The sequence below is a fragment of the Schizosaccharomyces japonicus genome (assembly GCF_000149845.2).
Source record: "Schizosaccharomyces japonicus yFS275 unplaced genomic scaffold supercont5.1, whole genome shotgun sequence".
NCBI lineage: Eukaryota > Fungi > Ascomycota > Schizosaccharomycetes > Schizosaccharomycetales > Schizosaccharomycetaceae > Schizosaccharomyces > Schizosaccharomyces japonicus.
This window is the reverse complement of record NW_011627860.1, coordinates 1241929-1267789: the sequence shown is the minus strand read 5'-3', so window position 1 is coordinate 1267789 and position 25861 is coordinate 1241929. Positions and strand designations below refer to the sequence as shown.

Here is a 25861-nt window from a genome sequence, read left to right as displayed (position 1 = left end):
TGTTTAGTCTGTGAAATATATACAAGTAATTAAAAACTATTTCATCGAGACATCGTTAAAGAAGGCATTAGTTTATCCCTTTTCCATTATCGTGAAAATAAACCACCATATCCATGGTGAGCAACTCATTAAAATAAAACCGATAGCATTCACATTCAATAGCAGACGATTCTTTAGGTGTAGCATTCAGTGAACTTCTGAGCTCCCAAAGACAGCTTGGCATTCATGCAGTGCGTGCGAGTTTGTCTCACAAACATCACACCAAACACTGTTCGTTGCTGTTGGTGTAGATGACATATCAGCAGGTGCTTCTGTATCTGAATCCGTAAATATTCCCGAACGTCTTTTAGCTAAGGTTTCCTCATACTGCAGTGTCTGTATAACCTGCGCTTCTAACGCATTCTCCAGCTCTGCAAGTCGTCCTCGCAGAGCAGTTATTTCTTCACTGTCGCTTGCTCTTGAACGAATGGACGCGGTGCGATGTGAAAGGATCGAACGGTTGTCACTCATTTGCGCAGCCTCCAACTGAAGCTCAAGTTCATGGATACGGATATCCTTTTCCGTACATTGCGTCTTTAATTTGTCAATTTTGCTTCTTAGAACCTCAATCTCAATTTCATAAAACTCCAACGTTTGTCTTCGTTGAGGATGGTTTTCCGGTAGCGAAGACGTGAAAACATGCGGCGTATCTTCGTTCGAACGTGAAGAATCAGCAGCAGAATGTGAAGGAGAAACATCCTTCATCGCCGCAGGATCAAGTTTCGAAACATACTCCAAGGCATTTTCCAATCGCAGCTGAAGTTTGTCAACCCGACTCAAAGCTGCTTCTCTCTCTTCACTCAAAGTCTGAATCACCTCGCTTACTCGTTCGCTGCTTGAGGTGAGCTGTATTTGCATTTCCAGGTCTTTTATTCGTCGTTCGTAGGCTTCACTTGCGCGTGTCCCAGAGTCTTCCAAACATTCAATTGTGGCCTTGAACTCCGAGCGCCTCTTTAACGCTTCCTCACGCATTAATTGAATACGCTCCTCTTTTAATTTAATTCGCTCTCGTAGCTCATCAACTTCATCCTGTTGGTCAGTGAAGTTGACCACGAATGATTGTAACTGTTCAACGGTAGCCAACACTTCCTCCAGTTGTCTTTGATGGTTTTGTCGTTCATATAATAACTCTTCAATTCGTTTTTGCAATATTTTCTCTGTAGGAGTCAGTGCAGTTGTAGAAATTGTACTAAGACCCATAAGCGAACTGGACATGGAGGAAAGACGTGGGATGCCGGAAGGTGTTGAGGGTTGATTATTGTTCGGACTGTAGACGGTGGGAGATGAGTTTTGAGAATTTGATTTTGGAGAGAAGCTTGTCCCGATAGACGAAGCAAGTTCGCATTTGTCCACGGGAACAAAAATGCCTGTTCGCTCTTGTTTTACTTTGAAATACTCCACCCCGTCTACGCTACCGCTGTTTTTTCCAGCACTAGCATATTCAGGGAGCAATTCAATTCCGACGAACGTCCCATTTTTGTTCTGAACAGAACCAACATATCGAACAAATCCCCGTTCTCCGGAAGAAGTTTCGACCACACTTCCGATAGGAAACATGTATTAAACAGGAGCAGTTTTAGTGCCACGAAAAACAAAAAGACTTGTACAAGAAATCCCAGACTTAGCAAACTTTAGGGTAAGGTCCCCAAAGGAATTAGAAATATAACAAAAGGAACGATTAAACAACGCGATACAGTCAGAAGGAACAAAAATTTGAGTTAGGAAGAAAGAGGGATTAACAAAACAAATAAATATCCGAAATACTCTAATCCGTTAGTAGAAGTTCAATCGTTTCATTACGAACAACACGTGGAAACATGTTGCTAGAGACTTTAAGTGTTATGAGCTCGTCTGATTGCATACCAAAAACAAATTGTAGAAAATCTAAATAATTTCATCACAATTGATCAAACCTCAAAGATACAGCAATTAAAATCGAAAAAGTTTACACACAATCTTTCGTAAACAATAGAATGGCAGCTTTTTCCTACAAATTACAAGTTACACTTTCGTTCTCGATTCGGCGTATGTTGGACAGGTAATGCTGCATTCGTGGAACTAAGGGCTGCACTAGGCGTCGTAAGAGTGCGTAAAGCTTGTATACGGACGATTAGTGAAGCATAACGAAGAAAGCAATGTAGATCTTTTTTGTCGGCTTTTGAAGGGTTCCGTTACCCCTCAAACGAGTTTCTCTCCACACTACTCCACTTATTAGAAGTAACATTTTGCGGGGATTTCTAGAAATTTCGAAAAGCCTATAGCTTAAATAGTCCGTTGCTAGAGCGACCATGGATATCTTCCAGAGAATTAACGTTCTCAGAACCTCCCCAGAACCAATACCTCCCTCCATACACCATTATGCAGATTCAAAAATTGTCGTTTCTTTCCCTTCTTTACGTGCTGTACGCTCGCGGAGCCATTGCTTTAAAAAAGGAAGAAATTGATGTCCCTTCGTTTACGGTATGTTATATGCTGAAATAGCGGTTGCTTGAACGGTTAAAACGGAATATAATTTTTTTGCCGTCACCCGTATGGTGACCATGATGACCGAATCCTCGTTTTATTCAGTTACTAACGACAATCTTAGCCCACAGAGATCAAAGGACCCGTAGTCGAGCAATTCCTGGGAGACTGGGAGTCTAGATGGAAGGTTTCTAATGCCAAGCGTTCTGTTAACGGCGTGGAGGAAATGTCCTACGTCGGAACTTGGGCCGTAGAGGAATCCACCGTATTCAACGGACTTACTGGTGAGCTTGGTCTTGTTATGAAGGATGCTGCCGCCCATCATGCTATCTCTTATGACCTGGATGAACCTCTCGAAAAGACTGAAGAGCCTCTTGTTCTTCAGTATGAAGTGAAGCCCCAAGAAGGACTGGAGTGTGGTGGTGCCTACATTAAGCTTCTCGCGGAACCCGCTAAGGGTGAAATGTCTAATGCCGTTCCTTACCGTGTAATGTTCGGTCCCGACAAGTGTGGTGCCAATAACAAGGTGCACTTTATCTTCAACTACAAGAACCCTCTTACCGGCGAGGTTCAAGAAAAGCACCTGAGCTCTCCCCCGCCTTCGAACCTTCGTAAGGGAGCTACCAGCATTTACACTCTCATTCTTAACCCCGATCAAACCTATCAAATCCGTGTCAACGGCCAAATCCTCCGTTCTGGCTCTCTCTTCACCGATTTTGTTCCTCCCGTTCTTCCTCCTCGTGACATTCCTGATCCCGAGGACAAGAAGCCCGAAGACTGGATTGATGAGGACGAAATTCCCGATCCCGACGCTGTCAAGCCTGAGGATTGGGACGAGGATGCCCCTGCTCGTATTCCCGATCCTACTGCTGAGAAGCCCGATGATTGGTTGGAGGACGAGCCTCTGTTTATTCTTGACCCTACTGCTGAGAAGCCTGAAGATTGGGATGATGAAGAGGACGGTGACTGGGAGGCACCCTCTGTTCCCAACCCTATTTGCCAGGAGGTTTCTGGTTGCGGTGAGTGGAGAGCTCCTCTGATCCGTAACCCTGCCTTCAAGGGCCCTTGGAGCCCTCCAATGATTCCCAATCCCGAATACAAGGGACCTTGGATTCCTCGTAGAATTCCCAACCCTGACTTTTTTGACGATGATCACCCCTCTCACTTTGGTCCTGTCTACGGACTTGGTTTCGAGCTTTGGACTATGCAACCCGATATCCGTTTCAGTAACATCTACCTTGGTCACTCTGTGGAGGACGCCGAAAAGCTCGGAAATGAGACCTACATTCCCAAGGCCGACACTGAACATCTTCTTTCTTCTTCAGAAAAGGACAACCACATGTCTTTGGATGAGGACGAGGCCGAAAAGTTGCCTTTCAAGAATGATCTCAAGTTCACTGAAAACCCCGTTGAGTTTGTTAAGCAACGCCTTTCTCTCTTCTACAATGTTGCCATGTATGATTGGAAGTTTGCCTTCAAGACCATGCCCGAGGTTGGTGGTGCTATTGTTGCTGGTCTCGTTTCTGCTTTAGCTATTTTGGTCTCAATCATCTCGTTCTTGACTTCGAGCCCATCCAAGCGCCCCGCTCTGAATGCCAACGAAAGCAAAACCGAAAAGAAGGCCAACAAAGATTTCCAAAAGGAAAAGGGCAAGGACGTAGAGGTCTCTTACGCCCCTGAGTCCGAGACCGGCGATTCCGCCGAATCCAAGGAAGAGTCCAAGTAGGTGAAACTCTTTGAATTGTAATGTGTCAAATGAATGTCTAAATAATGCTCTGTTTCCTATATACAATATATGATTTGTACGTTTGCATGAATATCTGAAGCACGTCCGGAGGAAACGGCATGTAAATCCATCAACGAGCGGGCGTAGGAGAGGAATTATCATCGTCTGTCGCCGCTGTTTTGTTGTCCTCCTTTCCAGCTAACGGCACGACGGTACAGTAATTAGATGGAAACCAACCGTGCTGTCCGTTCCTTTTTCTGCCATACCACCACTTACTGTCTCTATTTTGAGAATCGGTTTTGGAAAGCACAGCAATAATTTCATCGACAGCTAAGGGCAATTCATTTGTAGGGTCCCGTGGCGTGAAGGTGTAATTTGCTTTGCAAAACTCAATTGGCTCTGTCGAAACAGTAGAGCGAAGCAGATTGTTTTGACTCTGTTTGTACAGCTGTTTGCACAGTTTAACAATGATGTACGGAAGTCCAAAAAGTCCAGCCAGTATGGTAAGCACAGCTCCCCGGGACAAGCTGGGACCTCTTGACTCGTTTTTCCACTTGTCAATGTCATCGTTTGCCACGTTGTAAGAGTAGTCTTTACTGGTTCTTCCCAATACACGGGCGATAAGTCTCCGGACACGTTTTACCAGTGAGAAAATACTGAATATAGATTGCAAGGAAATGCGCAGGCGATTAAAATTCTCAGCCATTGACATAAATGTGTTGTATGTCATATGAGCGGCCATAAGACTTGATTCAAGAACTTGGGCAATTCCTCCAACAGCACTCACGATTCCTTCAATAAGATGAAATGCTGAGATTTCATTGGGATTATTATATAGAGCTCCTGAAGCAGCTTCCATGCCCGGATACGCGCCGAAAGGAGCAATCCCTGGGTTTAATGCACCATACCCATTGTAACCCATTTTTAACAAAGCAGCCGGAGTACCGTATTGTGGATACGAATACGGATACATCATTCCATTGGAAGCAGGTATCGTTCCAGGTACCAATGCTGCTGTATTTCTTTCCGGAAGCGCCGGTGATTCTTCAGTACTGTTAGCAGCATTCTCACCCGAAGATGTTTTCCGTCCATTTTCACCCAATTCCCAAGGTTTCGGAGGAGAATCGACCATCGTGTTGCTCGAGTGTCTTACCTTCACCCTCACAGGCATTTAGCTGTCTTGTTACCTGGAGGTGGTAGTGTTCTAGGGAACAATTCAGCGATAAGATAACTTTAGGAGAATTAGATAAGCTTATTTTTAACTAGTAGAAGTTTAAAATTGGCCTAAAAAACAATTGAGGAAGATGGGAAAATAACTTATACATAAATAATCATAACTCATTAGTTTTTTGTGTTCATTGAGCTTTGTGCGTGGCATTGTCCAAATATTTTTGAACGACTTCAGTTTTCGACAGTTTGTGAATTGTTTCGTCAAGATATTTCATAGCCTCAAATAACAAAACTCCCTCAATCTCCCAAAGAGCAAGGCAATCACCTGTACGTTGAATTTTGTTGCATTCTGATCGTGTATGAGCAAAGGCGTTAAGGATTCGAGATACAAGAACACAAGCCCTCAATGTATACAATTCTGCATTTTCCGATTTTCGAATAAGTATGGGCAATTCGCTAGGGGCAGGGGATTTTCCATCAAATGTCCAGTTGATGTTTCCATTTGCATCTTGGTCAAAAGAGGAAAAGTCCTCAGCATTAAGACTGGCCAAATAGAGAAACGGAGCATACCAATATATACCAGATGCATCGCGAACGACATCAAGTAGTGGAGGTCTTCCAAACAAGCGTCGTTTCCAGACATCCAACGCATCTTCGGTGTCACGAGGAATTAATAGCTTAATCTCGCTGTATTTATCTTCATAATGCTCTTCGGGACAGAGAAAGCCATACGAAAATAAGTACTCTGCGGCACCCTTTGTATTTCCATAACATAAAAGAATCTCCTCTTTGCTGCTAATATGCTGTGTAGCCACAAGTTCCACGCTCGTCTCCCCAAATCTCCATTTTGCATTTGAATTATGGGAATGATTGCATATATCAACAACAGGAACAATAGCTTCAGAGCCGTCAGGTTCTTCCAATGCTCTACTGCGATACAAAGCATCCACATGGGTCCAACCCTGAAGCGTAGGCTCAATGTTCCACCACTGTTTCAGTAGCGTACGCCATTCCATCCATTCTTCCTTCAAAACCTGCAATTTTGCATTTATGGGTTCCCACAAGGAGGTACCCTGCAATTGATTCCGCTCTTCTTCGATCCATTCCGTAGGTAGAGTAGTAGTAAGAGGAAGACTTTGAAAGTAAGAATCCCATTGTGTTGGATCCGTTTGTGTACTCGCGCCAAAGTAGTATAGTAATAGGAATAGTAATCGCAATTCAACCTCGCCTGAACGAGCAGATACTTCTTTTAGAGCAACGGCAAAAGAGCCGTTTGCTTCTGCAAATTTGTATACACCTTGCAAGTCTAAAATATACTTGCGAGGGACTTCGAATATAGTAGACCCCGTTGAAACATCATTTTTTGAATATAAACCCACTCCTTTTCCTGGAAGAAACTCTGAATAGACATTTAAAGACTTTGAAAAGTCTCTTAAAAACGCCTCAATAAGCTGTAATCGTGCTGTTTCATAAGCAGCCATACTATGCAATACTTGAAGAGAGTAGAGTTAAAAAATGTAAACAAATGAACGAAAATGAACGTAGCATACACATTAGTTTACAAAATGCACAAGAATAAGGTTCTTAAACCAAGGAACGTTTAAAACAATAAATGGACTTTCATATATCACACCGATTATGAACGCAACTACAAAATCAACGCCTTTTCAATCAAATTACTAAGCTTTTGGAAGGATCACATTTTGCTCGTGTTCTCCATACAACGTCAATTGAGCAATGCAAGTTCAGTAACAACTGACAGGCTATATGCTCTAGACATAAGGCGAACATGGTGGAACACATAAGCAACAAGTAGAAAAAAGATGGTATAATACTCGTTTGCAGTTACTGTTATGAGTTCTCAAAAGTAAAAGGTTTAGGCAAGAGACGCATACAGAAGTTTGCACTATATCATATTCAAAACCAAACAAGGGAAAGTACCCATCTGCAAGACGAGGTTTGGAAAGTATCGAGATTTACGAAAACTTCCAACGATTACCGCAAACTGTACATTCACAGAACGTAGTCATAGGTTCATCTGCCGATCTAGTTTGCATTTGGAAGTATGAAACCTTTTTCTGCTTGCATTTGCCACATGTAAACAGATCGGTGATGGCTTTTTGGGGTTTGGCGCCTTGGGCATGGAACAAGTTCTCCTGCTCAAGTTTTGCATCCTCCTTGCGACGATCTTCAGAAGCAAGCTCCGCGGACGACATTTCACTCAGACGTTTCGGAGAAATTGCGCCTGAGATAACCCTTTTCCGCAATTGAGGATTTTGCTTGTCCTTCAAATTCATGTACAAGGAACGCATTTTGTTACGGTAAGCAGAGTCTGTTTTTCCCATAGACATGGAAAGTACTTGCACATCAATGGCCGAGGCCGTTTTCAACAGAACCGATGAAGGTTCGTCTGTATCCATGGCAAGCGCATTGTATAGTAAGCCAATGCAATTGTTTCTAATTCTGTCATCAGTGACATTAATGGAGACATTATCAGTTTTAAATGTACGCTGAGCATTTGATTCAGCTTTCTTTGTAAGTTGGGACACAGCTGCCGATGAAGTCTTCTGAACAGCTACAGAAGCAGAGGAGGAGGAAGTCGATTGCGAGGTCTTCGAAGGACGCTTGTGGGTAACGTCTGCCTTCCACTTCTTCACAATTTCCCGAGCCTGCTCACTGACTTTTTCGTTTGAATGAGAACGAAGTTTACCAACAACCAAACCCAAACGAGTTTCCTAGTAAAGAGTTAGAAAAACAATCAAAACAATATCGTATTCTTACTAACCTTAAGCAATTCCTCTGTAGCAACGACTCTGGCTTTCAAAGTGCCCATAATTCTGAGAATTGCCTAAATGTTGTTAATATCGCCGAAACCACCAAAACTCGACAAACCTCAATGTTTTTGTCTTGAATAGACTTCTCTAAGGAAGACTTTACCGAACGAATTTCAGCAATATCCATCTTGGATAACGTCTTTGACGAATTCACCGTAGGGTGGAGGACAGGTGTGCGTCTGGTGTGTCTTGCACCGCTCAAGACTCTCCCAATTCCAGCAAAATATTGGATGGAAAAGTAATAAGAGCAAAGCTGTGATTACCTAAATATCCTTAGAATTGTAATTCTTGACTCAATGGGCCCTTTTCTATCGTAAACCATGCTGTCTTTTAGTATAAATACTTAATACAAGCTGTGAGTGAACATTGCTTTAAACTGAACAAAAGGGAAACGAAATGAGACTAATAACAAACTTTATTCAGATAAATAATTACCAGAAAACTCGTTTTTTATCCTAAATTGTCGGTTTCTGTGAATCATTACAGGTTAATACTCTTTTTCACGCTCTTTTCTGAGAACATTAACGAAAAAAATGACACAATTGTCTTCTCCTAATACAATTGCAAATGTTGACTCTGTACGACTTGACGATATTAACTTTTTACCTGCTTTACAACTTTATGAAAACGAAGAATTGGACGATAATGATGATGACCATAATGAAGAAAGCTCATTCTCGGATAACGACTGGGAGGCCGTTGTCCTAGGAAATACCGACCAACTGGATGAACAAATTTTATTGAACGATACTTGTAGGTCTACTAAGGAGAATACGCCTACTAAACCCCAAAAGCAATTGACTTTGGATGGTTCCATCGACAAACGACAAACTTATGTAGCTAAAAGGATCGAGGTGAAGGAAGGTCAAATCACACACTACCTGGACCGGTCTCTTGCAGCGCATTGGATTTACCCTACCTGTGTCCCCTTACGACAATACCAATACAACTTTTCAGCAAGTGCATTATTTAACAATGTCTTGCTAGCATTACCAACTGGTTTAGGTAAAACTTTTATTGCAGCTGTTGTTATGATGAATTATTATCGATGGTTTCCTCAAAGCAACATTGCTTTTCTCGCACCGACGAAACCGCTTCTTTATCAACAAATGCAAGCTTGTATTCACTTAACGGGTATCCCTGAATCAAGCATCGTTGAACTTAATGGCGAAGTGAAACCAGAACTACGTAAGCAGTTATTTCGGGATAAGCGTGTATTCTTCGTGACTCCTCAGACTTTGAATAATGACATACAAACGGAAGTGTGCGATCCACGCTTGTTTGTTTGTTTAGTGTTTGATGAGGCACACCGAGCTACAGGGTTGCACCCATATGCTCAAGTGCTTCGTTCTGTGCTTCGCTACAACACTAGCTTTCGGGTATTAGCATTGACGGCTACGCCTGGTTCCAATGCAACTCAAATTCAGAAAGTCGTTGACGCGCTTCACATCTCAAAAATTATTATTCGAAACGATGACAGTTTGGACATACGACCTTATATTCACACAAAATGCGTTCGCACTGTTTCCTTTACCCTTAACGACCTGATGCAAAGGGTTCAGACTACTTTTGCTGGTCTGTATAAACCTTTTTTTCAATTCCTAAAGGCGTGCAAAGCTTTACCGAAATCAATGACTGATTATGTACATTTACGCTCGTTCCCTGTATATAGAGCATGCAGATCTTATGCCATGTCTTCCACACGAGCGAACGCCTCTCATCGTAAAAAGGTTCTGAGTGCTTTTCATGCTTTGATTACATGTACTCACTTAGTATACCTTTTAGAGTGTCATGGATTATCGCAGTTTTACGAAAAGCTTGTGGAAATACAAAAGCAAGCAAGGGAAAAGGGTTTTGGTGAACTTTATCAATTGTCCTGCAATACCCAATATCAATTACTAATTGAATATCTTCAGGAAGAAATATCAAAAGATGGCTATATTAGTCACCCAAAAATCGAAAAACTAAAAGAGTTACTTGAAAAGCACTTCACGAAAGCTAGCCAAGAAAAGCAGAACACAAGAGTAATGATTTTTACTGAATTTCGGTCAACGGCTGAAATAATCATGGAAAGTTTAGCTACTTTTGATGACTGTGTACGACCATCGCTTTTTGTTGGCCAAGCTAGTCGCAGTGAATCATTTGGAATGTCACAAAAGTTGCAGAAAGAGATCCTACAACGTTACCGTTCTGGTTTAATTAATACCTTAATAGCAACGTCAATTGGTGAGGAGGGTCTAGATATCCAAGACACTGATATGATTATTTGCTATGATGTTTCTTCTTCCCCCATTCGTATGCTGCAACGAATAGGTCGAACTGGCAGAAAGCGGAATGGACTAGCATACATATTTCTTACTCAAAATTGTGAAGACAATAAGTGGCAACGTGCGAAGGACTCTTACCGGCGTGTTCAAAAGCAACTCGAAAGTGGAAAGAAGGTTCAATTGAAGACAGACGTTCCTCGTATTTTACCCGCCGATATAGTGCCGGAATGCTTATTCGTGGATAACACTGAACAGCGTGTCCAAGCACAATTGGAGCATTCAGAACATGTATTCTCACAAACACGGGCTTTGTCAAGTAGTCCCAATTCTTCATCATGTCAAAGCGCAAACTCACAAACAAAAGCTGCTCCTAAACGATATCTGCCTAGTATAGTTGACGATGTATTTGAAGATTTGAAAAGCAATCTTCGTCGACCAACAGATGACATTAGTTTAAGGCGGTATAAGATGGATTATCGCGATGCCAATTATGGTCTAAATAACAAAAAACTGAACTTGAAGCTACACGATTTTGAAAGCCCAACCAAAGGGACAATTATAAAACATTCGATTATTACTGAAGCTATTTTCCGTACAACATCTTTTCGGAAAGACAATCTCAGCAATCAGCTAAACCGTTATAAGCTATACACAGAAAAATTTGAACGTAAAAGGAGAAAACTCAAAAAAACCGACAATTTTTAGAGTGCTTTATTCTATAGTCACGAAGGAAAACATGAAATAGATACTCAACCGCTTCAGTATTCATTTTGGCATCTTCCCAGGAGTCGCCCCATGCATAAATACCATGGTTACGGACTATGACAGCACATGTGTAAGGGTTTTCGTTAATCGCCTTTTGAAGATTGCTTTGAAGATCACTTTCATGTGCAGTGTTGTTAATGACTGTAACTGTTAGTTTCAGGCACTTCGTATAAACGTACAAGGAATCCGAATAGTATCCTCAAATTTATAAAACCCATTCTTCTTCGAGCCCCTAGGTATATATCTTTGAACATCAAAGCCGCTAGATTCGAAATGCGTTTTTTGGGCAAAGAGATTAGAGAGCAGGACCGCTTCTTGAGAATGAGTATGAATGCATGCATAAGCATCTCGAGAACTTTTAAAACGCTTTAGCAAAAGATAATATACGTAACTTACGTGTAAACAGAAAGGAATAAAGGCGTGCACTGAGACGGTTTGCTGTTCTGTTTAGGAGTATGCAAATAATCCCGTGTTCTTAGCATTGATATGTTAACTTCAGCATTTACAAATAGCTTTGGTTCCTTACGTCAAAGACATCACAAACATGTCTTTTACTTCAAGTTTTTCCTTTTGGACACCAGAAGGTGCAATTACAATATGATCGCTTTTCATGATTAGAAAGACTGAAAAACTCAAAACGTTCTTATTACCCTGTACGGATAGTAATCCCTCCTCTGTGCGGTTTAACGTTGTTAGCAGACAGTATTTCATTTATTTAATAAGCTTCTGTTATACCCTGTTCCAGTAACCCATCCAGATTTATATAATTGTCTGCAAATACTGCAAATCAACTCGGCACAGTTATGTATTTCATTGTTCACCAAAACATCCGATTTTTCTTTTGCAGCAGCCATTATAGCTTTGGGCGAACATTTTTAAAAAGTCTCACTCGAATGGTTATTCGCTTAGACTTCAAGTCCGCAACTTTATTGGAAATAGCCAATCTAAAATCATATCACAAAAGTTTCTAAGCGATGCTAGATTTAAATAGAGTTAAAAACCATCATTATTGAAATTCCAGAATGAGAAAATGAGTGACAACGTGAAAGATTCCTGCGAGGCCTATATATAACATATATCATAGGCATCTGATACGCAGAAACTCAGCTATGTTAGTTACCGAAAATAGCTTCATAGATACTGTCCTGCGGTCGTTCTTGTTGTAATTGTTCCTCTTCATAGCTCATAATTGTAGGCTCTAACCGTTTTGCTTCAGATGTTTTTATAACTTTTGCATTGTTAGGCAGCGGAACGCCGAATCTCTTGCATAGTAGGCTTTCTGGTATGAACTCAGTAACAATTCGTGACGGTTCGAGGAACTTCTTGGGAGGAGCATCTGTTGTCGGCAATTGTTTGGATTCATCACTCTTAGACATCGTAGCAGAAACAAAACGGTTTCCCATAATTGCTGAAAGCGGACGATATAGCGAAGCAGTTTGCATAAACTCGGACAAAAGTACTGCCGACATTCCTGAGAGTAATGAGGAATCATCCTGTAGATGCGCTTGAAGAAATTTATCATATAAAGGTTTTCGTTCATCTTCATATGGGTGATCAGGTCGCTCTGACGCTAGTTGAGCAGTCTTCGAGTCTATGAGACGCCAATCTGAATTCTGAGAATTGACTTTATGCGCTTTCTCATGTGTATTTAAGTCTCCTTCGAGCCGTCGTCCTCTCTCGTCTGCTCGCAATTCCTTAATTGGCAAAGATTCTGATGCTGAAGAGCATTTAAGTTTTTGATAACGCAAGTACTTGGGTTGCCAATCCGCTGGAATGTCCGGAAGAGTACTATGTGAGGTGATCGAAAGCATGAATGGTTTGGCGCGAGTGACAAAACCAGGGAACAAAGTTGATTCAGCTGCTTGTACCTTTTTTTCTCCTTTTGTGGAGACCAAAGATACATTGCTCTTGCTCTTTTTTTTTATGAAAGCATGCCGAATAGTGGGTAGGCTGTTCGATAGAACGGGTTTGGGTTTTTTTATGGTAAGGGCTTTATCATAGTGTACATTAATTGGAGGTCCTGTATCATAAATATCGGCATCTTCTTCTTCTTCGTTGTTAAGCGCACCTAAACTGATGTCTGGGTCTCGTTTCCGCAAAACATTAGACTGAATCCGAGTTGCTTTAACCCGTTGAATTGTCTTATCTTCCGCATATCCGAGACCATGGTATGCGTGCATGTCTTGTGGAAAGACCGGGATATCTCGTCTACCCACAAAGGTTTGGCCATTCCACCCCATCTGTCGAAGGAGTTTTTCTCCGCAAAATGAGTTTGAAGACGTAGTTAATTCTCGGAGCAAAGGATCATCTAAAGAACAGGCACTGTTAATAGTGGGCTGTCTCGGGATAAATTGTAATGACGCATCGCGATCGGCGAGGTCCTCTTCGTCCATTATGTCCTCCAGTGTTGGTGCATTTGCTACTGATGCCCGATTTGTTCGGGAACTCGACCACGAACTTGGTGTCCATCCTTCCTTCGAACCGACCGTGTTAAAATAACCAGCAGAGAAACCGCCTGTAAAAGCTCCATGGAATCTTTTCCGTCCAGATTCATCTCTAGCTTCTTGTAACCAGCTTGGAGGGTGTGAACCGTATTGCTGGTACACAGCGTGTTTAGGAGCCAAAGGCACCCCATATACAATGTATGGAAAGTCTTCACTGGTTGGCAAAGACCGTTTTCTTAAGGAATTCATAATCATAAATTCAGTAAAAGATAAACAGAGGTAACAAAAAGGACGATGACTTAAAGTGATTAAGTAATAGAAGAAATGATTATCATGAAGGAATATGGAAACAAATTATGATTCCTAAAAATACATATACCACCAAATGTCACAAATAAATCTCTGTTTCAGTTGTACAGTGAATGGAGTCCATTCCAGTGCCAGTCAGTCTCTTACTCCGCACAGCACGACAATGTTGTTTTTGTCCGTTTCGGGTTTTGGTGGTGAATCCGAGTCATCAAATATCCTGGTTGGCAGCACTGCAACCATACAGATGCTAAACGACAGGTATCAAAACTCTCAAAAGAGTTGACTACACTCCTAGTAATTTTCAATTTGCATATGACAATTTCTTTTTTTTACTCTACACATTAGTTTTCTTTGTTTTTTTGCGTGGCCGCTGAACAATAAAACTCACCACCAAAAAGTTGCTCTGGATTAATCCGCGATGCTGGGGAATCAGCGGAAGCGGAAGTGCTGGAACAATCCTACTTGATTTGAAGGGCTGCGGCCGGTAAGACTGCTTCTCTTACCCCTTTTCTAAAGACTGTTAAAAACCTCTCAACTGTTACGAGGTACGATTACTGGCAATCTGGCCTCTCGCAGGTCAACGCAGTACTTTTGCTCATCAGATAGAACATTTTGGAACAACGATTGCCAACTTGTTGAAAAAGGATATCTTTAAATCGTAAACTGTAATATTACCAGTTTCTTAGTGAACCTGGTTTCTCGACGAATTTTCACGTCGAGCAAGTTCGAATGTTTCAGGGCTTTCCTTCATGATACTTGTGTTTTCTTTTCTTTTATTTAGAGAGAATCAACCGCATCCTGGTTTCTTTTGTCATTGATCCACGATATCGGTAGGACATGTCAACCCCTATCACTAATACTGAGACTGTGGACAGTGTTTTTTCAAACATTGGAGATTTTATTGATTCTTTTCCTGCTCGAATACACGTCAACACTCGAGGAAAACTGATTGTCATTCATCGCACAGAGTTGAACTTTCTTCCCGAGTGTCTACTTGCCCTTATACTCCCAAATGGATTACAGCCGTTGTTTGAAAACAAAGGCGCCACGAGGGAGACGGCGCTTCCCTGTACACGAATTGATCCTTCTGTTTTAAGTTGGTTGTTAAATAGTTTTCAGAAACTTACACGTGATACATACCTTCAGAGCAACTGGATTTCACAATCATTCCCCGGAACTTCCGCATCTATTCTTCTAATTGAATATTGTGATATTTTTGTCGTTCCTCAAGACCTGAAACCAGTGACGCTCGAATTAAAAAAAGAGGTGCTTAATAATGTTCTTCGCCAAAATAAAGTGTTTCAGGATTTACTGGAACGAAAAAGCGATTCAAACTCTAGTTTTCCGGAATATGCTTTAATGGACTTACTATGTTGCAGGTAATGTCCGGCGTTTTATAACGTGAAGTATTTTACTCGTGAACTCTTATTTGATCTAACAATGTTTAAGTGGATTTAGCGCGAAAGACAAGTGGATGAAACGCATTAAAGAACCGGGAAGGACAAGCATATGCTCTTACAACCTTGTTTGTATGCGGTGTTCCGATTTGAAAACGGATCAAGATGATTCAATCTCATACAAACTGCTTTTATTTTGGAGAAAACCATCGGTATGTTTTTTAAAAGATCGTTAAGATGTTACGCACAGACTTGACATATGACGAAAACCTTGCTAACGTTAACTAGAGCAAATGTTGGTGGATACCTTCTACACAAAAATTGAATGGGCGTACTGTCCGCGTTTGGAAGAGGAAAACATGGGTATTGGAAGTGAATGTATTTGGCAATGATTCCCCTCTTCAATCGTTGTAGTGTTAATTTATATGATAATAGTAAGCATTCTATCCTTGTAGAACGGTGATAGCTATGTGCACGGACTTGTGATTACAATAACTGAAACACTAGAATACTCATTTGCTTAAATCTTTAGACGAACCTGTTTCATGCGGGTCGTGTTTGCATCTTTTCCACGTTCGACATCGGTTTTCTCCAAAACTACATACGTGTCCATAACATGAACCAAAATGAATCACTCATAACTAGTAACTCATTTTCCAATCTCTCTATTAAGAGAATTCGGGAATTACTTCCTATAGCACGCTTTCGTATGTAAACCTTATGGAATTTAGTGCTGACTGTTGTCAGGCCGGGAACTACTGTATCTCATTGAAAACCATCAAGTTACTGTTGTTATTGGAAGCACAGGATGTGGAAAATCTACACGTATGTACAATTTCTACTTGTCATTACATATGATACCAGTTCAGCTCTCTTACAATTATTGATTAGAACTCACGCAGTACCTTTATGAAAGTGGTTGGGCTGAAAGCGGAAAATGTATTGCATGCACTGAGGTAACACGGCTATTTTTTAATGTTCATTGTAATTACTAATTTGATACAGCCAAGAAAAGTCGTGGTAAAAAGTCTTGCTCAACGTGTAGCCGAGGAGATGGGCTGTACGTTAGGGGAAGAATGTGGATACGGAATGTCTTTTGAGTCATGTACTTCAAAAACAACAAAGGTGAAATATATAACTGATGGTTTATTACTTCAAGAAATGTTCATTGATCCACTACTTACTCAGTACTCCGTGATCATGCTCGATGAAGTTCACGAAAGAACCATAGCTACAGACCTTCTTTTGTGCCTTTTAAAAAAGTAAGCTTATTCTTGTGTTCTTCATATCTAACTTGAACTCTTCATCAGAATTCTTAAACAGAGATCCGACCTACGCATTATCGTGGCCAGCGCAACTCTTGATGCAGAGAAGTTAGAAGAGTATTTCAAAGTGGATCAGCTTTCTTGTACTACATTTCATTTAGAGAGTCGTCTTTTTCCTGTTGATGTATTCTATTTGTCTACTCCTACGGAAAATTACCTGGAAAATGCAATTGAAGTCTGCTCAAGCATTAACAAAACGGCCCCTGCTGATGATGATATACTGGTCTTTTTAAGTGGAAGGGCTGAAATTGATGAGTGTGTCAAACGTCTTGAAACCGCTTCCTTGAGAAACATAGGTTCAGCGCCTCAGATGGTTGCACTTCCCTTATACTCTGGCCTCACGCTCGATGAGCAGATGCGTGTATTCCAAAAAGTTGAACAGGGATCAAGAAAAGTTGTATTTGCTACGAACATCGCAGAAGCGAGCATTTCCGTGGAAGGAATTACTTACGTGATTGATTGTGGTTATGAAAAAGTGAGAGTTTATAATCCATACAATCGGTCTACTGCACTTGTGAAGACTAGCATTAGTCAAGCTAGTGCTGACCAACGTGCTGGTCGTGCTGGTCGGACGAAACCCGGGAAGTGTTTTCGACTATACACTGAAGCTGCGTTTTCTGCTCTCAAAGCAAAGTCTTCTCCTGAACTCACTCACTCAGACTTAATACAACCGCTCCTCTTCCTAAAAGCTATGGGTATTAAAAACATTGTCAATCTTTCATTTCTTGACAATCCACCGACTGTCCAGTTTATGGCTGCCTTAGAGGTATACATTGAACGTACTAGTCACTTTGCTAATGATTTTATAGGAACTCTACTTTTTAGGTGCTCTGGATGAGATGGGTCATCTTACTCGCCCACTTGGATACAGTATGGCCGAGTTCCCTTTACATCCAAGATTGTCGAAGACTGTAAGTGGCCATTTCACCGATCAATGAAACTAAACATAATAGCTATTAACTGCAGCCAAATTTGGATGTGTCCAGGAAGTACTGAATATTTGTTCCATTCTTACGATCACGACGAACTTGTTTATCAAGCGTTCCTCGGCTGAATATTTCAACTCTTTTTACAAATTCGCAGTCGAAGAAGGAGACTTACTGACACAGCTTAATGCTTTCCACGCGTACTTGAAGCAAAAAAGGGAATCACGATGGTGTTCGAATCATTGTCTGAATGCGCAATCCCTGTTACAAGCGGAACAAGTGCAGCAACGATTGCAACAGTATCTACGAAAATTTGGAGTCTATGCAACATCGCGCAAACCCACTGATAAAACCAACATTCTGAAATGTTTCTTAGCCTCTCATTATTCTTACGTCGCGAAGCGCCAAAGAAATGGTTCTTATAAAACACCCGAAGGATTGAATGTCTACATCGATAAAGATAGCGTACTCCACGAACAAACACCTACATGGATTATGTATTATGAAGGTATGTTTATTGCGTTAACCACTTTCGTTCGATCTCTAACTCCATTAGCGGAGACAATTGGTGAAAAGACGTATGCTAAGGTTGTTTCGGTAATTGAGGGAGCTTGGTTAAGAGACTATTACGATGAAAAAAAGAACACAACTGGAGCAGCCTAACAAAAGTGTTTCTCTACAAATTGTATCAAAAGCTCAGTCATGTTTTCATCTTGGTATCCTTTGTGGGCAAATTCAAATAACCAATTTGTTCCGCAAAAAAAGGAATTTTAGTGACTATTCAACATACTGCTGAAACTTCCCCATTGATTATCGACTCTGCGAACCTTCCATTCGTTTATCTTCTTTTCTTTTTGAACCATATGCTTACTGTTCCCCCACATTATCCCACCACCCCCATTTCCCCCATTTGTCACCACCGAGCTCTGCCGAGTTTAATACAGCCATTGGTGACCTCAAGCCGCTCCGGTAAGGCAACAGAAATTGTTTACCCTATACATCAGTTGAGCCAACGAGAAGCATTTCCGTGATACATACGACATGAGTGACATAGAAAGTGTAAGAGAGGCGTCTGAAAAACAATAATCTAACGTAATAGATCCGAGCCAAAAGATTGGCGAAACTTCAAAGCGCTTGCTCTAAACGCGAAGCAAGTACGGAGGCAATACATCCAGAAAATTCAGCAAAAGTTGATCCAAAACGGAAAGAACTCAAAGGGAAGAGTTCATTGGTATCATTGCTCCCGAAGGTGAAGAAAGATATGGACAAAATGGACATCGATTCTGCTAGTGCCTCTATCTCGAGAATTAGTTCTCCTAAACCAAAACAACCTTTTAATTTAAAACTCTGGAAACACAAAGTGGTTTGCCGGACTCTGTCCGTCACCCTTGATGAAAACGAAAAAGACAAACAGTATCTTCCTTCTCTGAAAGCAGAACTCGAGGAGTCTGGCCACGAACTACTATTTGATGAAGACCAGGCCGATTCTGCTATTGTCAGTCAACTCAATTGCGGAAAGAAGGATGTGTTAGGCTACTTAGTTGATTCTTGGAAGAAACTAGACGCTATTGCTAGTCGTTTCTCAAAGGACGAGAACTACCAGTCAAAGATGGACTTTATAAATAATCTGAAACGGTTATGTGTGAGTTACGCTGGAATTTCCATCTACCTTCCCGATACTTTTAATCTTCCTCCCATCGACTTCGTAAAGGAGTTATTGAAGGGAACTGCTGTTCCGTTTGAGTTCGTAGCTGAACTTGTACAACGTTTTGAGAATGACGGACTAGTGGAAATCTTTGCCCCTGTTCTCGAGTCTTTATCGTTAATGATTGGCAGAATGAACGTTGAAAATGTTGAGCCTCGGTATATGCATTTGCTTGCACAACTTTGTTCGTTGAAACCCATTGCTGCCATTGTTACAACACTTCCATCCTGGCCTTGTTCAGACAAAGCGTCACAGGTTGAATACAACACCTTCTTGGGACGACTTGCTAGCTTGTCTGTATTCACTAACGAGGTTGCCGCCAAATATTTTTCTAATGGAAACGAGCGTTCGTATCGCGAGATCTCATCTTCCATTAGTTCATTACAATTAATCATGACCAACCATCAAGAACAGCTTTTTCAAATTGTCAATTCACTCATACGTGTCTCTGCCGGATCTCGCGAAGCAGTGCTTGATTTCTTTGCCAAAGTCGCGAACATTAATCACAAACGTCAGTCTTTACAAGCGGACTTCTTGAGTATATCTTCGGATGCTCTGATGATCAATTTGACCTCGATATTGAACCGACTTTCTGAACCATTTCTGGATCTGAACTTTACCAAAATCGATCGAGTTGAAATTGAGTACTTGCGTCGTTCTCCTCGTATCGATATTCGTGAAGAAACAAAGCTGGATGCTGACCAGAAGGCGTCCGACGAGTTCTACTCGAAGAAAGATTCTGGAAAGAGTAACTTTATTTCTGAAATCTTCTTTCTCAATTTAGCCTTTCATTACTACGGTATAAACGGTTCTTACAAGGCCTTTGAGCAACTGTTGAATGGAATCCGTGATATGGAGAACTACCGGGATAGACTTATTGCGGACAGTCAAGGTCTTGCAAGTGGCCCTCAAGCTGCTCAAGTACATATGCAAATCGATCGAATTAATAAAAAGCTTGACTTAGACCGCTCATTTGTGTACTGTTACGAAGTAATGTTAAGTCATACTGCATGCGCCTCTAGATCGTTCAACTTCTTGAATTTTGTGATTGTTTGGCTTTTGCGTCTCGTGGATAAACAGCATTCCTATCCCAAAACGCCCTTAACACTTCCGTTGGCGAGGGATGTCTCTCCTGAAGTATTAGTGTTGCCTGAATACTTCGTGGAAACAATTGCCGACTTCTTGCTGTCATTGCTCAAGTCTGGCTCCTCGTCTTTGGAATTGCACACCTACGATAACCTGGTCGATTTTTGCATTGCCTTTTTGCCTGAGCCATTGTACATAAAAAACCCTTATTTGCGGTCGAAGCTTGCGGAAATCTTATACTTTGGAGTGATGAATAATCGTGGACGCGGAGGCATTTTAAACGATGCTCTGAACACATCGAAACTGGCTACGCAACATCTTATGCGAGTACTGATGTCTTTCTACATTGAAATTGAATCCACAGGCCAATCTACGCAATTCTACGACAAGTTCAATATTCGTTATTTCATTTGTGAGATTTTCCGCAGTATCTGGACTCGTCCTTCGTTTATGGGAAAACTGGAGAAAGAGCAGCAGCAAGACGAGGACTTTTTTGTGCGCTTCGTCGCTCTTATGTTGAATGATGCTACATACTTGTTGGATGAAGCTCTTATTAAACTTTCCGAGATTCACAATCTTCAAGAAGAGTTTTTGAGGGAAGTTAAAGCTGAGGGTGTGAGCAATGAAACCATGGAGCGTCAACAAAGACTTTCCTCCGCTGAACGGCAAGCAACCTCGTATTGCCAACTCGCAAATGAAACGATGTCAATGCTTCGTCTCTTCACTTCCAGCATCCCGAAAGCGTTTTGCGCTGTGGAGATTGTTGACAGATTGGCCGCTATGCTTGACTACAATGTCTCTGCTTTGTGTGGCCCCAAGTGCCGCGGACTGAAAGTGAAGGACCCTAGCAAGTATAACTTTGATGCTAAGCGGTTGTTGTCCGGTATATTTGACATCTATCTCAATCTGATTCCATATGAACGTTTTATTGAAGCCGTTGCTCATGATGGTCGTTCTTATAACAAGGAATTGTTTGACAGAGCTATCACCGTTCTTACCAAGTATAACATTAAGTCGTCACTTGACATTCAGACACTGCGTGGCTTTGTCGTGAGCGTGGAGAAAGTAAGAGCCGAAGAGGCTGCTGAAGAGGAAGACCTTGGCGAGGTTCCGGACGAATTTTTGGATCCTCTTATGTTTACGCTCATGAAAGATCCAGTTATTCTTCCACGCTCTGGCGTTTCCATTGACCGTGACACCATTAAGTCTCATCTTTTGAGTGATCCCACTGACCCGTTTAATCGTATGCCGTTGAAGCTGGAGGATGTGCAGCCCAACGATGAACTTCGTGAGCGCATTCAAGCATTCCTCAGTTCGAAACGCAAGAGAAAAGTTACCTCCGAGTAATTAAGGGCGTTGGATCACGTTGTACCATTTATTCCGTCTTTCGCGATGAGTAACCCGAAGAATCCTTTCCCTATTTGTTTTCGTTTTTATAGTGCGTAATTGAAACTTATATTAAAAGCTAAGCTGTATATGAATTAATATCATGTCTCAATATTATACACACTGCTAAGGAGCTTGTGTAACGTATTTTCTCGTCGCAGTTGATTTTTATTCACATCTTTCTATCGACCCTCCCCCCCATATTACAATCAACCTAATTTGTTTGTGTTGTAAAAACGTGTCTTTATTACAGCAATAAATTATAAGCAATGAATAAATTTATGATCTTGAGTAAACTGACAATAGCCGACGTATTGTGCGTTTAATGAGAAACATTGATGAAGCGCCATGTGGGAAATGCATGCTGAATATATATATAGTTCGTACCGAAAATGACATACAATGACCATCGGTAGTAACGTATTAATGGGAAAAGGTTATAGATAGTACATAGAGACATGCAGCAGCAGCAGCAACAGTACGTGCAGATTTCGTAGTAACAAAGCGGATGGAAATATACGAGTTTGTACATGGGAAAAGGGAAGAGGCGATAGACCTACAAAGGAAAAATTCCATGGGGTCTAGTGATCAACTCGTGTCTGGCTGCATATAGCACGCCGTAAAGAGAAAAGAAGAGCAATGTTCTTCAGCGAGCTTAAAGAACGATGCAACGCTTCTTCTTCATCTTTTGACGGGAAGGTGCTTTGTACTTCATCATGCTTGCACGGGCTGCAGTTTCGAACACCTCTTGGACGCCATCATTCTGCTTTGCAGAACACTCAAGATACTTAAATGCACCAATCTTCTGTGCAACAGCTTCACCTTCCTCAGAAGAAATCGGCTTCTCGTTCGTCTTCGACAACTCCTCAATAGTCTTAGGGTCGTTGCGCAAATCCTTCTTACAAGCAACAAGAATAATGGGCAAGTTGGAGCAGAAGTGCAGAACCTCAGAAATCCACTTCTCCTGAACATTGTCCAAACTCTCAGGAGCGTCAACGGCAAAACAGATTAAGATGACATGTGAATCGGGGTATGACAATGGACGCAAACGATCGTAATCCTCTTGACCAGCAGTATCCCACAGGGCAAGCTCGATATGACGACCATCAACATTCACATCAGCGACGTAGTTCTCAAACACAGTGGGAACATACACTTCAGGGAACGTTCCCTTAGAAAAAACACTGTTTGTTAGCAAAAGGAGTACAAAAGGCAAAGCCGAAGAACTTGGGAGCTGGAGGATGGTTGAGGAGAATTAGAATGCAGTACTGGCGGAAGAAGTGTTCTCAAGCAGAGCACAATCGCTTCTCATTTCTATTTTTACGCAGAAACGTAGAAACAAAATCAAAAGAGCTGTAACAAGTAGACACAATTCCCATCCAAAGGGAGCTGAATAGACGCATATATCAACGACATGGGTATGAAGCCTCGTAATTGCCCTAATAAGTGTCGATATTCCGTCCGTTTCCTAAAACCTTCCAATCTTGTTCGTTTTCGCAAAGTCGCACGAACAAGAAGGACGAAACGCGTCCATTCAACCAAACCATCCGTAATGAGCGTCCCAGGAGCTCCAGAAGGGTACTTACATCAACAGACATGTTTTTCCGCATGCACCGTCACCGACGATAACCAGCTTTCTACGCAATTCTGTAGACATAATGCAATGTAGTAACGCAAAAACACGAGGCCTAAATCAGAGTCGAGGCTACTAATGAAACAAACCGTAAAGACGTCAAAAACTCAAAGAACTGCCAACAACAAAAAGTCTCTTGGTATCAAGCTAAACACGGAGAAAAGCGTGCAGTGCAGTGAGAAATGCAAAGAGAGAATGCGTCGTACTACAAACGCGAGTTTCCAAGGGGAATAAGTGCTAAGAATGGCACAAAGGACAAACGGCGTTGGGAGAGAGCAGGTGAGTGAGTCGGTCAGCAAGGGGGAGCAGGGGGAAGTAAGGGCGCAGCGATGACGAGCGAACTTTTGCGAGGTTTAGCGAAACGCGAGAACACGGTTAGCGAATTGTTAAACAGTTTAGTGAGGGGTTACGCGAATTGATGAAGTTTTGTACAAACTGGCATAGTGTGCTTCGTTGTATTACGACACAGTGCACACGAATTCCTTAATTGATTATGGCAGTACTTTAGGTTACGTTATTTTAATTTTACGATCCATAGCGTAGGTTAACGCGCTGTTTAGCATTCCTATCCATCTCGCTCTGGTACCGCCTCGCTGCAAAACTGCTGGCCCTCCTATCCTCTCCGTAGCGCCATGACTAGCAAGGATACTGGCAATGCCTGTTCTGCTGTTGGCCCGCGGGACCCAGAGGCGTCTGCTGCGCGTCCCCGTCGGCTGAAGCAGGTCTCGGCAGCAGCTGGGAATCTCCTGTCGCTACTGTTCTTTCTCAAGATGATCGTCTTGGTGGGACTTGGCTTCGATGTCGGCGGCATGTTCTGTGGATTGGTATGTTTTTTGCGCACAGAACGCGTAGAACTTGAAGAGCGCTATGTTTCTGACACGTTAGTTCTTAACACTGCTCCTGGAGCTGCTATTTCTGTTCGTCGCGGTGCTTAAATGGACTGGTTGTAGAAGAACTGCGTTGGCGTTGCACGTTATGGAGCCCTTGCTGCTAGCGGTGCTGCTTATTGTCGTGCTGGCCGCTGCTCCTGTGCTTCAGGAAACCTGGCTGGCGCGTCTTGTCGATGCATGGAAGTCTACGTTACTGCAATTAACACCTCTGTTCACCTTGCTTGAGGGCCTTGCATCGCTACTGGTGATTCAGGCCCTCGGTGAACTCGGCCGGTGGCTTGTTTACCACCGGTCCGAAAACTGGATGGTAAGTCGCCGATATATGACCGAACGGTGTTCTCAAAACACCGTTGTACTTGAAGCTACGAGAAACGAAATCTGTATATCAAATGTCGTTGTTGTAGCTACTTGTGTGTGAGGACAATTGTATTGCGCGTGAACGGTTCTCTCATGTTGGGTTGAAGTGTGTGCGACTGTATTGCTAACTGATCAATAGTTTTTTATTCTCATTAATGCCAGTGTAACGATTTCCACCAGTCTTTACTTGCTGTACCGTGTCTCGTCCTTCGACATATCTACCGGTAATGCAGTCATGATCGGTATTTCCCTTGCCACGGCCGTTGCTGTCTCCGTCTACGGCATTGGATCGGGCCGTGCCAGTGTTACTGAGACTTCACTCATTGTAAGTTTGTTCGCCGTCGGGTCCGGGCCTTTTTGGGTCTTCAGTACAGGACCCGAGACTTCCTCTTCGGCCCTGCTAACCCACTTAGTTTTCCTACATCGCTTACTGCGTCTATATGGTCTGCACCGACTTCGGAAGTCCCCGGGCACAGTCCGTGCAGAAGCCCGAGTTCTCCGCTCTCCCACCGGACGTTCTTCAAAGGTATGACATGCGTCACAGGGCTCAGCCTGTGTTTCCTTCTTCGCTTATTTTAACCTTAAAAGTATCCACTCAATATTTGCGACCATTACGCGAATGCTTCCACAGACCCTGTACAATGTGCTCGTGTTCCTGTTTGCTGTTGCTCAGACCGTATCTCCCAGCGTGTTCGCCGTGTTCGCTTATCGTATTGCCGTTCTTTATTCCGTCACGCGCATTCTCCCCGCCATTCAACAAAACATTTTATTTGTGGAGTACAGCCGCACCAAGCGCCAAGGTCTCTGGACCATCGTGTCGCCTTGTATTTTGATTGCCGTGTACACGAATCTTCTCCTTCAACACCTTTATCCCTCTCCTGCTTACAACCCTTCTAGTCTTCGCAGTTTACTGTATTCTGCACAAATTTGGCGCTGGGTTGGCGCCATGTCTACACTCGTTCTCTACGCCATTGAACTCGCTTACAACAAGGACACATCCACTGGTCAAGCCCTAGCCTCTCACTTCAAGCTGGATTAAACTTGTTCAGGCAACGACTATCAGCCTTCCTCTTGACGTTACGATCCTACCTCAGCCAGTCCTCGTGAACACTTCTGCTTCCTCCCGCTAATATTAACGC

The 25861-nt window shown here is 42.2% G+C and overlaps 13 protein-coding genes across 13 annotated transcripts; 6 read left to right on the top strand and 7 right to left on the bottom strand.

The window, feature by feature from the left end:
• Positions 1-186: 186 nt before the first annotated feature.
• Positions 187-1596, bottom strand: SJAG_02695 (CLIP170 family protein Tip1; the record flags this gene model as incomplete). The annotated part of the gene is made up of 1 exon (XM_002173855.1): positions 187-1596. The coding sequence occupies one exon, from the start codon at positions 1594-1596 to the stop codon at positions 187-189; it is 1410 nt and encodes a 469-aa protein (XP_002173891.1).
• Positions 1597-2221: 625 nt separating this feature from the next.
• Positions 2222-4285, top strand: SJAG_02694 (calnexin Cnx1). The gene is made up of 2 exons (XM_002173854.2): positions 2222-2499; positions 2627-4285. The coding sequence occupies exons 1-2, from the start codon at positions 2398-2400 to the stop codon at positions 4226-4228; spliced, it is 1704 nt and encodes a 567-aa protein (XP_002173890.1). The 5' UTR covers positions 2222-2397; the 3' UTR covers positions 4229-4285.
• A 73-nt stretch (positions 4286-4358) lies between these two features.
• Positions 4359-5360, bottom strand: SJAG_02693 (peroxin-13; the record flags this gene model as incomplete). Its single annotated transcript, XM_002173853.1, has 1 exon — positions 4359-5360. The coding sequence occupies one exon, from the start codon at positions 5358-5360 to the stop codon at positions 4359-4361; it is 1002 nt and encodes a 333-aa protein (XP_002173889.1).
• Positions 5361-5583: 223 nt separating this feature from the next.
• SJAG_02692 (lysine methyltransferase Set8) lies at positions 5584-6879 on the bottom strand (the record flags this gene model as incomplete). The annotated part of the gene is made up of 1 exon (XM_002173852.1): positions 5584-6879. One exon carries the CDS (start codon positions 6877-6879, stop codon positions 5584-5586), a length of 1296 nt encoding a protein of 431 aa, XP_002173888.1.
• A 57-nt stretch (positions 6880-6936) lies between these two features.
• SJAG_02691 (transcription elongation factor TFIIS) lies at positions 6937-8449 on the bottom strand. Its single transcript, XM_002173851.2, has 3 exons — positions 8291-8449; positions 8184-8246; positions 6937-8133 (listed from the first exon to the last, which is right to left on the bottom strand). Exons 1-3 carry the CDS (start codon positions 8357-8359, stop codon positions 7375-7377), a joined length of 891 nt encoding a protein of 296 aa, XP_002173887.1. The 5' UTR covers positions 8360-8449; the 3' UTR covers positions 6937-7374.
• Positions 8450-8765: 316 nt separating this feature from the next.
• Positions 8766-11204, top strand: SJAG_02690 (ATP-dependent 3' to 5' DNA helicase; the record flags this gene model as incomplete). The annotated part of the gene is made up of 1 exon (XM_002173850.1): positions 8766-11204. The coding sequence occupies one exon, from the start codon at positions 8766-8768 to the stop codon at positions 11202-11204; it is 2439 nt and encodes an 812-aa protein (XP_002173886.1).
• Positions 11182-12118, bottom strand: SJAG_02689 (5'-methylthioribulose-1-phosphate dehydratase; the record flags this gene model as incomplete). Its single annotated transcript, XM_002173849.1, has 6 exons — positions 11182-11405; positions 11444-11619; positions 11661-11738; positions 11791-11868; positions 11915-11938; positions 12000-12118. 6 exons carry the CDS (start codon positions 12116-12118, stop codon positions 11182-11184), a joined length of 699 nt encoding a protein of 232 aa, XP_002173885.1.
• Positions 12119-12210: 92 nt separating this feature from the next.
• SJAG_02687 (phosphatase activator) lies at positions 12211-15906 on the top strand. The gene is made up of 3 exons (XM_002173847.2): positions 12211-15396; positions 15467-15626; positions 15703-15906. The coding sequence occupies exons 1-3, from the start codon at positions 14855-14857 to the stop codon at positions 15826-15828; spliced, it is 828 nt and encodes a 275-aa protein (XP_002173883.1). The 5' UTR covers positions 12211-14854; the 3' UTR covers positions 15829-15906.
• On the bottom strand, positions 12377-14226 carry SJAG_02688 (RNA-binding protein; the record flags this gene model as incomplete). The annotated part of the gene is made up of 2 exons (XM_002173848.1): positions 12377-14006; positions 14165-14226. The coding sequence occupies 2 exons, from the start codon at positions 14224-14226 to the stop codon at positions 12377-12379; spliced, it is 1692 nt and encodes a 563-aa protein (XP_002173884.1).
• Positions 15907-15916: 10 nt separating the features above from the next.
• Positions 15917-18638, top strand: SJAG_02686 (ATP-dependent RNA helicase). Its single transcript, XM_002173846.2, has 8 exons — positions 15917-16121; positions 16162-16239; positions 16306-16370; positions 16420-16676; positions 16725-17505; positions 17549-17650; positions 17693-18173; positions 18222-18638. The coding sequence occupies exons 1-8, from the start codon at positions 16031-16033 to the stop codon at positions 18326-18328; spliced, it is 1962 nt and encodes a 653-aa protein (XP_002173882.1). The 5' UTR covers positions 15917-16030; the 3' UTR covers positions 18329-18638.
• Positions 18573-22134, top strand: SJAG_02685 (ubiquitin-protein ligase E4). The gene is made up of 2 exons (XM_002173845.2): positions 18573-18724; positions 18765-22134. Exons 1-2 carry the CDS (start codon positions 18707-18709, stop codon positions 21801-21803), a joined length of 3057 nt encoding a protein of 1018 aa, XP_002173881.1. The 5' UTR covers positions 18573-18706; the 3' UTR covers positions 21804-22134.
• On the bottom strand, positions 22061-23776 carry SJAG_02684 (rho family GTPase Rho5). Its single transcript, XM_002173844.2, has 2 exons — positions 23429-23776; positions 22061-23026 (listed from the first exon to the last, which is right to left on the bottom strand). The coding sequence occupies exons 1-2, from the start codon at positions 23497-23499 to the stop codon at positions 22498-22500; spliced, it is 600 nt and encodes a 199-aa protein (XP_002173880.1). The 5' UTR covers positions 23500-23776; the 3' UTR covers positions 22061-22497.
• SJAG_02683 (ICE2 family ER membrane protein) lies at positions 23719-25761 on the top strand (the record flags this gene model as incomplete). The annotated part of the gene is made up of 6 exons (XM_002173843.1): positions 23719-23754; positions 24036-24299; positions 24361-24672; positions 24862-25047; positions 25136-25248; positions 25311-25761. 6 exons carry the CDS (start codon positions 23719-23721, stop codon positions 25759-25761), a joined length of 1362 nt encoding a protein of 453 aa, XP_002173879.1.
• Positions 25762-25861: the final 100 nt, after the last annotated feature.